At 39.4% G+C, this 10,899-nt stretch overlaps 1 protein-coding gene across 1 annotated transcript in view; it reads left to right on the top strand.

The window, feature by feature from the left end:
* Col11a1 (collagen type XI alpha 1 chain) overlaps window positions 1-10,899 on the top strand; it is a 229,240-nt gene that overhangs the window by 137,522 nt on the left and 80,819 nt on the right. The window contains exons 38-42 of the mRNA XM_023721700.1: window positions 174-227; window positions 5,150-5,203; window positions 8,474-8,581; window positions 8,935-9,024; window positions 9,257-9,310. Coding sequence (XP_023577468.1) covers window positions 174-227; window positions 5,150-5,203; window positions 8,474-8,581; window positions 8,935-9,024; window positions 9,257-9,310 — 360 coding nt within the window. The remainder of the gene's footprint in view (window positions 1-173; window positions 228-5,149; window positions 5,204-8,473; window positions 8,582-8,934; window positions 9,025-9,256; window positions 9,311-10,899) is intronic.

Here is a 10,899-nt window from a genome sequence, read left to right on the forward strand (position 1 = left end):
CAGTCGTAGCCATAGCTGTGTGACGTGGTTACACGTGTGTGCTCCCATGTAGCAGGTATCAGAGCATTACAGTATGATGCACAAAGAAATATAAGGAATCATCTATAATATTCACACTGTGAAATACCTCTCCAAGTATTTATGACACAGCTTGTTTATATTTGTGGTTCCAGGGTCCACCCGGGAAAGATGGGCTACCAGGACACCCTGGGCAACGTGGGGAGACTGTGAGTAATTCTAATCTTCGGTTGAAATTTTCTATCTGTATACTTTACTGTTTACGGTTATCAGTTTGAAGAAAATTAAGGAAAAGTTTTTGAACCTTTGAACTTTGCAGTAAAACCTACAAATAAATACATAAATAGGTCCAAACTTATAACTAAAAGCATCCCAAAATATAGGATGTTGGTTGAAATTATTGCTCTCATCATCAATATCAGCACTTTAAGAATGAACTGAAGGAGAAAGCTTCATTATTTGTTTAATGTATTTGGTACAGAGTCTCACTGCGCAGCTCAGACTTGTGCTGGTCCTGTTTTCAGCCTCCCCAGTGCTGGGATTATAGGCACGTACCACCACGCTGAGTCTTGGTGGCCAGCTCAGTGTGCCCAGGGGCAGGGCTGGCGCAACCTATGGTGCTGGGATCAAAGCCCGGTCCCTACTGCTCGCCTAAACGGGCGCTGAGTCTGCTGAGCTGTCTTGCCAGCACTCTCAGTGCTTTTTGAATACCTCCTCACGATTGCCACCTTGCTGTTTTCACTGAAGTCTGTGCGTGTGGCCCATCTGAGGCGCCACCACCACTGCCGGACAGCAAGGCTGTTCAGCAAGTCATGCACGTCGTGCATCCTGCTAACGTTGGACTGAAGGAAGAGAGATTTGCTGATTTTAGAACAAAGAGGGCTCATTTGTTCTGGAAGTATGTCAGCTGAATCCTCTGTGTCAAGTGGAATATGTAGCTGGAGAACAAATGTAACTTTTATTTAAAAACAATAACAAATACAACATTTAAAAAATTGACTCAATCACATCATATGTATAATAATTTAGGCAGAAGAAAAACTGGTAGTTCCAGTAGAGTATAACGATTCTGATAGGCTTGTTTGTTTATTAACTATACTTGAAATCTGTTATCCCAGGGCTGGGGAGATGGCTCAGTAGAAAAAGTGCTTGGGTCTGAGTTCAATCCCCGGTTCCGCCAAAAAAAAAACCCAAAAACCCCCTGCTATCCCAGTGGGATGTTGTTCTAATCAGAAGTACCCCGGGTTGGGATGTTCCCTTGCAAGTAGTTCTTGGCTCTCACATATGATTAGCTTTATCTGATGTCCTGAGGAAGCCACTGTACAGTCTACCTTTGATTCCATGGGTCAAAATCACATTAGGGCATTCTGTCAGCTTGACAACGTAATTTGGAATTGATAAAACATGTGATCATGAATTTCAGATTTTATTACTTTTCTGCCATCAGAGAAGCTGACTGTCAACAGCAACCCAGTTACTGCCTCAGTCACCAAGTGACAGTTCTTAGGCTCACAACTTAGTGTCAGCTGGGCTACAGACTGCACAGTCTTGACCTTCAACAGCAGATTCAAGGATTAGCAAATGAGTCCAAAGAATAAAATCGTTGGGGTTGCCCCTTGGGAGTGGGAGCTACCTAAGGAGAAAAACAGTAACTCTCTAAAAAAGGATCTACACTCAAATTTGCAAATGTATTTTTATCTAGATTTTGTAGCTGTTCATTTTTTTATGAAGGCATATATCTTTCTGGGAGTAACTCTAAAATATTTTTGTAAGGTCTTTTGAGGAAGAGATACCTGAAAGAATTACCACATTAAAAATCTCTCTCCCTGGTACCGCAAGTTCAAAAACTCTGAAAATTTTTAGGGGTTGGGGAGATAGCTCGGTGGAAGGGCCTGAGTTCAATCCCCGGTTCCACTAAATAAATAAATAAATAAATAAAAACCTCTCATTCTTCAGTTTAATCAATAGCTCTGTTTCTATCCAAAGTAGCCACATCTACTATAACATTTAAATTTAAACAAGAAAAATAGCATATTAGCTAATGCTTCTGGGAAGAGTGCTTCTGTCTATTGGTTTCTCATAGGAAAGTCCAGAATTATTTCTCAAGAATTGTATTCTTTTTTTTTTTTTTTTTGACGGAACTGGGGATTGAACTCAGACCCTCATGCTTGCCAGGGAAGCGCTTGTTCCACTGAGCCATCTCCCCAGCCCGAGAATTATATTCTTGATACCACATCAATTTTTAAGCAAATCACCTTGTAGCCAGGAGCTGTTCTTTCTTGCCTTTACCCATGCTGAGTGGAATTCAGAGATTTCCTTGTACGAGAGTTAGTCTAACTGGCTGAGCTCTGCTATAAAAGAGTTACCTAATTTCAAAGAAGAAATTCTTTTATTATATTTGAGGTTTTTACCCCTTCATATATCCTTCATGATTTGTCTTGGTTTCTTATATAGTGAAGCTCTACACGTCATGCAGGAAATATTAGAAATAGTACCTATTACAGTGAAATAGCCCAGCTCTATCTGAAATATGGTGTCATCCAGCATAGTTACTAAAATTAATTTAGCCATTTAGAAATCATTAGAGATTTATTTTTGTTTAGTTTAGCAGCAGTTTTTCTGAACTCATGAATCTACAAAATTAATTTCTGTTTTCAGGGACTTTGAACATTACATTACCTTATTGTAAAATTAAATGTAGCATTACAATTGATAATATCAAATGAACAAGCTGCACTTGGCACTTAAATTTTAGCTAGTTTGTCGTACCCCTTGCATCAGATGGCGCTGGGTACTTGTGAGCGTTCTGAACGTGGTGAGGAAGCGCGTGTGAAGCCGTGCGCCTGCAGGTCTGTCGCCCGGGACCAGCAGCTGTGTGTGCTTTTCCCTTAACTATGCAGTGATGTGTTATAAATTTCTGTAGTCTTTGCTGAATTAAAATAGTAATTTTTAATCAATTCCTTTCAATCAGTTATTACTATTACAATTTCTAGGATACATTCTTGCTCTCACAGTGACTAAAAGAAAGAGTTACAAGATTTTATTTATTTTGTCTTTAATTCAAAGTTGTGTTTGTCCCTTCAAGTTGAACTGGAAGGATAATTTTATTGGAGGGAATAAATTGTGCAGTACAAGATCCGAGTGTCTGAGGAAGGTGAGAAGGTGAACGTGATTCGAACCTAAAATGCATTTGCAAAGCAAAGTCTGGAAATGTAGCCCGGCTATTCTGAGCTTTGTTGCTGATACTGTCCGGCATTCTAGCTAGTCAATACTAAGTTGATTAAGTTAGCTTAAATAAGATGATCATCCTGGCTAATGTGGACAAGCACGTGCAACTGAGTTGAAAATCTTGATCATCAAAAAGATTCCAGTTTGAATAATGCAAGTGTACTGTGCAAGAGAGAAGCTGTCTTTTGAAAGAGTTCCTTGCTGACACTAACATCAATGACTGAGTGAAGATCCAACCAAAGCCCAGGATATGAAGTTGTTGGGTTAAAGGGAAAGAGCACAGGGGGACCCTGGAGGGCGCGGACACAGTCCGCAAGCGCCACGCTGAGAATACTGGAGAAGAGCAGACGGTAGAGCTGGCAGTGTCCAGCAGCATGCTGAGCCTCAGCGCTCAGCACAGTTAGGCATTTAGAGATCATTCGGCGTAGGTGGAGTGCTTTACAAACACAGAGGTGAGAATGGGGCGTGGAGGCTGCTGGCATAAGGCGGGAAGTAGTGTGTGCGGTGCGCTCCTAAACACACACAGACACGCACGTGTGTTTACCCTGTGTTTGTACATCAGTTAACCTGTGAGTTTCTGAAAAGCTAAAATGAGCAACATGTGATTTTAATTTTAAAATGCTACATCAATTATAGGATAATTTCTCCCAAATTTAATTGGTTTTGCGGGGCTGGGGAGATAGCTCAGTGGAATAAGCGCTTCCCTGGCAAGCGCAACGGCCTGAGTTCAATCCCCAGTTCCGCAAAAAAAATAAATAAATAAATAAATAAAAATAATCATAATTGGTTTTACAGTAATAGCTTCTATAGAATCCAGATTGTTTTAAGAATTAGTTTTAAAAATACAAGACGCCAGGGTTTTTTTCTCTGTAGCATCAATTATAATATTTGTGAATATACATTATTTTATCTGCCTATAAAATTTTGTTTAACTCAATCTAAGCATCTGGAAATTTCTGGGGCTACTAGGTTCTAGTTTTTCTTGATAACTTTATAATTTCTAGCCTGATTGTATTGTAGTGAGTAAAATTTTGCAAACCTTATTGACTTTATTTCAGCTCTTTGAAAGGTTTTTCAGTATTATTTTAGTATTTCTATAGATGTTAAATGTAACTGAACCATATGAAAACAATTTGTCTATTCTATACAGTGAATAATCTGTAAGAAGCCTATAAATGTAGAAACAGAATATATTAACAAAATACTGACTTAGTGAGTATATTCTTCTCAAATCAACCATAATATATTTTAATGACTGAAAGGTACATTTCTAACTATATTGGGTTTTAAGAAAGAACACTGGGCTGGAGAGATGGCTCAGTGGTCTAAAGCACCTACTTAAAACAAGCTCAGCAAAGCATCAGGGACCGCGGTTCAATCCCCCAGCACCACATGCCAGCCAGCCCCGCCCCCTGGTGGGCTGAGCTGGCCTCTCTCTCTCTCTGTCTCTCTCTCTCTCTCTCAAATAAATAAATAAATAAATAAAAATTTAAAAAAAAAAAGAAAGAACACTGATAAAAAACTGAAATGATTGCAAATCATATATCATATTTTCTTGATAATGTTTTGTTTTCTATTGTAAAATTGTTGGATTGCAGAGAAAGAAATGAATAAATGTCACATACTATAGATTTTCACTGTGTAAATAATCAGTGAACTATATTAAAGAATACAAGAAGATTATCATATATATTATCCATAAACATTGGTCATTAAAAATCTATGTATTTTTTGATCCGGTGAAACAGTGTTAAGCATGTATTTTTACCTCAGCTTCATTGCATTAGCTTATTTTTGAAGTTCATTGTAGTGTCCATGACGTTGCAATGTAAAATAGTAAAGACAACAAAATTTCAGTCAATAAATTGGAATATAATGACAGCTTCTACTTTTGTTTCTTTAGGGATTTCAAGGCAAGACTGGACCCCCTGGGCCAGGAGGTGTTGTTGGACCACAGGTATTTTTATTTTTCTAGCAAGATTCATATTTTTATCTTAGTAATGTCTGAAATCTGTCCATTTGGTTTTGACTCAAAGTGTATATTCCTAACAGCCAGTGAAATTCAGCACACCATTAAAGCTGCCATTCAGTTGCTCATTTTAATAATTAAGAATAAATGATGAAAATAGATTAATTTTACAATGAATTTAACAGGAAAGCCTAACTATGTCACCTACTTTTCACATGTTTAGTTTTTGAAAACTGAAATACTTTATTAAATAGATAGACTATTCAAGATTTAAAGTTACAACGTTATTTTAGCCTTTGGAATAAAAATTGAGCCTATAAGCATAATTACATACTTATATATAATAAAAGTAAAATTTAAATATCTTAATATTATAATTGAAAATTTAGTATTTGTAGCATATTTTCTATTAAGAATTTTGTCTTTAGAACAATTAGTCATATCAGGGATAAAATACTTGGTTTTTTTTGAGCATATGTGTACTATTGACAAAGACAAGTACATGTCTCATGATAGGTGGCAGAAATTCTCAAATATTGATATCTTGAGCTAGGAAATTACATAGCTACAGATAGTAACTTGTGTGAATAGAAAATAGTGTTTTTATTCTTTGACAAAATATGTTGCGTGAACAGAACACTTTTAGCCTTTTGGAATTTCACACCAAGTACTAAATATAGAAAAAGAACAAGAGCAGTTGGAAGTATTTTAACAATTTAATTGTTTTACGTAGTCTTTTCTGCACCTCTGATTGGTTTTCACTCTTTGGCAACTTCTAAACACAGACATGCGTGTACAAGGATAGACACATACACAGAGAGAAATTCTGTATTTTTCTAGAAATCTGTGTAACAGAAGCAAAAGAAAATCATTGGATTGGGTGGCAGTTTTATTTCAGAATATAATTCCTCAATTGAAGGATTTTTTTTTTTTTTTTTTTTTGTGGTTGGCTCAGCCCACCTCAGGGCAGGGCAGGCACAGCATATGGTGCTGGGCATCGAACCGCGTCCCTGCGCGCTTGCCTAAGCTTGCCTAAGCAGCACGTTACGCCACTGAGCTATCTCACCGGCCCTTAAAGGAAAATCTTAACTGTCCTTTCACAAAGGAAATACAGCGTCATTGTAGGTGTACACTGCCTTTTCTGATTCAGAGCTTTTTTGACTGCTTGTCTGCTGCACTTCTATGCATCTACATACCACATACATCTCACACGTATGCCGTAGAAGTGAGTCTTTGGCCCTTTCTTTGTGGGACATAATGTCTCCTTTTTTTTCTTTTTTTTTCTTTTTTTTTTTTTTGGCAGAGCTGGGCCCTTGCTCTTGCCAGGGAAGTGCTTATTCTACTGAGCCATCTCCCTGGCCCCTTAATTTTTTTAAGGAGAGGACAAATTAGAATTAAAAAAAAAAAAATTACAAGTGATGCACATTTTGACCTAACAAAGTAATATAAATTCACAGTATTTGTTGTAACACATAGTGATGTCTTGCCACCAGTTATTCATATTATCAGATACATGCATGTAAAATTGGAAGAAGAAAAAGAGAAATAAATGTATAGGAAATTAAGGATTTATTTTTGGCTGGCTGAGGCCACCTTAAGGGCAGGTCTAGTAAGGTACAGGGAGCTGCAGCTCAAACCATGGTCCCCTGTGCCTGAATGGGTTTCCCCAAGCAGGCACTTAAACAACTGAGCTAACCCACAAGCCCCCTAAGAAATTAAGAAAAGGACAAACAATTGAAAAAAGGAGATGAAACAAATTAAAGCATTAACTGCTTCTTTCCATAGGCCAGCAGAAATGCACAGTACAGTTTTCCAAACCATCCTGCTTACATAGATAAATTTCTTCCCCTACTCCCTTTCCTGTCCTTCTCAACTCAGTATCTCTTTCCTTTTGAATAAGTTCATTCCATTTAGTGTATCCTTAGTGTGAGAACCTGAATGAGAAAAATGGAATCTGAAGGGTACAATGGGACATGATGTCTGCCACCAACAATTGAGGAAAGGTTTACTTTGGGTCATAGTCATAGTCCTGTTGGCCCCAGAGAGGGAAGGGTAATGTGCAAATTAGGGCTGATCATGCTTGGCAGACAGGAAGCGGGAGCCAGGCCGGGAGGTGAATCGTTTCAGGCTACCTCTGTGACTCACCTCTCTGTGCTGGACCTGACCTCCAGCCAGCCAATCAGCTGCAGGATCCTCTGTCCTCCAGCGATCCTCTGGGAGCCCCACCTGTGAGCTGGTGACGCTCTGGGGGAGGGAGAGGTAGGTAGGTAGGTAGGTAGGTACCTAGACAGACAGACAGACAGACAGACAGACAGACAGACAGATTCACATGTGTTCTCTACTCAAGACCAAAGTGTAAAAAATATGTTACATTTTTAGAAAATAACTGGAATGGTAATATGCAAGCAACTTCAATAAAATATTCTGCTGTTTAACAGCTATAGCATCTGGACTTTTCCCCTTTATATAATTCTAATTTAAATCTTTCATTGTGCTTTTCATTCTGAGTGGAGACAGAGAGAAACTGGTCTCCATTCTTGATGTATACTTGAAAGCTTATTATACTCCAGCCCCAGAAAACAGCACCCCTCTGGGGACATATAAATGACCTGGCATTTTTCACTTTGGCATTTGCTGCAATTGAAGGTGGCTGGCTATTTGTTATAGCCCTAGGCCTGGAAGAACTGCTGGACCAAACGCACTGCCATCAGGATCCCCCTGCCACATTCTTAAGACCTCTCAAATGAATATAAATTATCCGTGGGAAAGTTTCCAGATCGTGGAAACCCCCAGGAGAAGCCCTTCTGCTGCTCGGGGTCCAAGGTCCTTGGCTCAGTATCAAGCAGAAACTCACTGAGATCTGCCACCTTGGCTCCAGTGACTCTGCATTCTGCAGCTACTTTGGCACCTTTTGTAAAAAGGAATGTAGCAAGCTGTAGTTATAAAACAAAGGTTTTTTTATGATTATGGTTGTTATTATAGAATTGGACTGGCCTCATTCTGAAGCAAATATGGCGTTAAGCAAAGATAATGCCTTGGTAGATTTTATACATTTCTCCTGTAACCTTGGCTTTTAAAATTACATATAATCTTTTCAGAACCTTGCCAGGATACTATTTCAGTGCTTTAGAAAAAGAACATCATGAAAATTAATGACTATTACTTTTGGTGCAAATGAGCAATATTTGAGTTTGCATTCTGCTTCCTTAAAATGAAGAAGCTGTCTAACATGGTTTTCTCATCCCCAATATGATGTAGGGACCAACTGGTGAGACCGGGCCAATAGGGGAACGAGGGCACCCCGGCCCTCCTGGCCCTCCTGGGGAGCAGGGTCTTCCTGGCGCTGCAGGCAAGGAAGGTGCAAAGGTATAAAAAGGATGTTTTTAGCTCAAAACATCCATTAACTTTTCATTGTATTTCTTGTCATCTGTCTACAGACACCATATCAGTATTTAAATTAGAATCTGGGAAATATTTAGTGTGACATTGGTGCGCTCCAAAACATTAGTGAACAATAATATAGCACAAGTTAATATGCAATCTTTAGTCTAAATATGGTTATTCCATTTTAATGTATGTGGCGTTCCACCCAGTGTTCCTGTGATCACATGATATTAATGATATTAAAATGTAACAGTAGATTAGAAGTAGCTACAATTTTGTTCCTAGAGATCTGTATAAATTACTCTTTGTTGACTGAGGTGTATCATACTCCTTAGGGTGACCCAGGTCTTCCAGGTATCTCAGGGAAAGATGGACCTGCAGGATTACGTGGTTTCCCAGGTGAAAGAGGACTTCCTGGAGCTCAGGTAACATCACTATAAAGGTAAAGGAAGTGCATGCAATTTCTCATTAGGTCCATTTTCTCAGAGCTTAGCTAAACAGTCATATAGATGCATTTGACTATCATTGTGTATCTGTGTAAGTACTTACATTTCTGTCAGGAACGTTGCCTCCTGTCACCCTTTTTATTAATCATGCATTTCCTATTTATATTCAGCCCACATTTATTTGTCGTCTTTGTGTTTTCGCTTTCCCTAGGGTGCACCTGGACTGAAAGGAGGAGAAGGTCCCCAGGGCCCCCCGGGGCCAGCGGTGAGTGTGGTGGACACACAGTTCTGCTCTCACACTTGCACGTCACAGTTTGCATGATCCTCATGCTGAGATCCTGCAGCCTGGGAGAGAAAGTGAGTAACTGTCAGTCAGATTAGTCATGGTGGCTCCTGCTGCCGGGATCACTCATGAGCGCCGAGACAGAAGGGCTCAGGTGACTGGGGACGTTTGCTTTCGCTGCTGGTGGAAAGAGCTGTGTTGCTCTTCACCATTCTGGAGCAGCGAGTCAGTTCTGAGGGCTGGGAACTCATGGTCCCGGGAGGTCTGAAGTGCACATAGTCCGTATTATTTTACTTCACTTAGGCAAGCAGTCGTAAAGTAATCCTACACATTTTCCATACTGCTTTATATAGTCAGTGAAACACTGTGAGATGATCAGCGCGTGCGTGCACATCACAGTTTCACCTTAGCGTGCCCTCTCTTTCTTCAGCTCTTCTGAGACAGGTGGAACACAGACCTCTCTTTTTATCTTCCAATTCACTGTTGTCAGTGATGTTCTGGAAGGCCACTAGGATAGCTAAGCTCCCGTGTTTAGTTATCTTTTCCAGTTCTTGGTCTTATTTACCAAACCTCAAGAGCTGAAAGTTGTCCCAAAACTTTTCCACTTTGATCTAAAACATGTTCCAGTCGTGTCAGTCCTGCCTTCAAAGCATTTTGTAAATTCATTCCTCTTTCTCTACGTTTGCCACCTCCTGCTCTGCGCAGTTTTTCCTCTCTGTGACTTTTGCTGCCTTAATTCCTACCTTGACTCCAGTTGCTACCCATGCAGGCAGTCTTCTCCGCTAGGTCTAGGTTTTATTTTAGTTTAAAATAAAACTACACCAGTCCTTTGTTTTGCCTGTCTCATCACCCCACTAAAAGCCAAAAATAAAATCATCTGTACAATTTGATGCCGTTCTCTATTTTATTCCTCTTATTACCTCTTTTTAATTAAACCTAATTAATACATTGAACTTCTTGGGCCTCAACCACCATGATGTTTTGTACTTTAAGAGAGTTTATTTTATACTTTTTCTTTTGTTAAAGTCTATTTTTCCTTTTTTTCTTGGCAAAACCCTGCTCTGGTACAGATGAAGCTGAAACGCTTAGTCTCAATAGAGTCCTTGGTGGGCACCTTATTCCCATTTACAGTGAACCGCAGCCCTCAAGAGCTGCTTGTCCTGGCTGCCTGGGCACCGCGGCGTCTGGCACCCAGAAGCATCTCGTGCTGGCGTGGGTGGGTCATTCTCATACCTGATGCTGCGTAAAGTCTGTGTAATGTGAAGGGTGCCGCGGACAGCAAATACGTGTGTAATGCCAGTTAACGTTGTACATTGTGTGAGTGATCATTACACAGATTTGATTTGGAAATTGTTTTCCATTCCACGTGACAAAAGTTAAAACAAAAAACCCTGATTTTCTGCACGTAAGTGCTAAATAATTGTGTAAATTTGGCTGTGTTTGTTTTTATTGTTAATAGTTAAGACCTTATGTTTCCTATTAAAACCATGGATTGAGGAGCTGTGATTTCATTAACAAGAAAGGTAATAAGTACTATTTTTCAGGGTTCATCAAAAATATAACAGCCAAAA

This window comes from Octodon degus, unplaced genomic scaffold, assembly GCF_000260255.1.
Source record: "Octodon degus isolate 3935 unplaced genomic scaffold, OctDeg1.0 scaffold00084, whole genome shotgun sequence".
NCBI lineage: Eukaryota > Metazoa > Chordata > Mammalia > Rodentia > Octodontidae > Octodon > Octodon degus.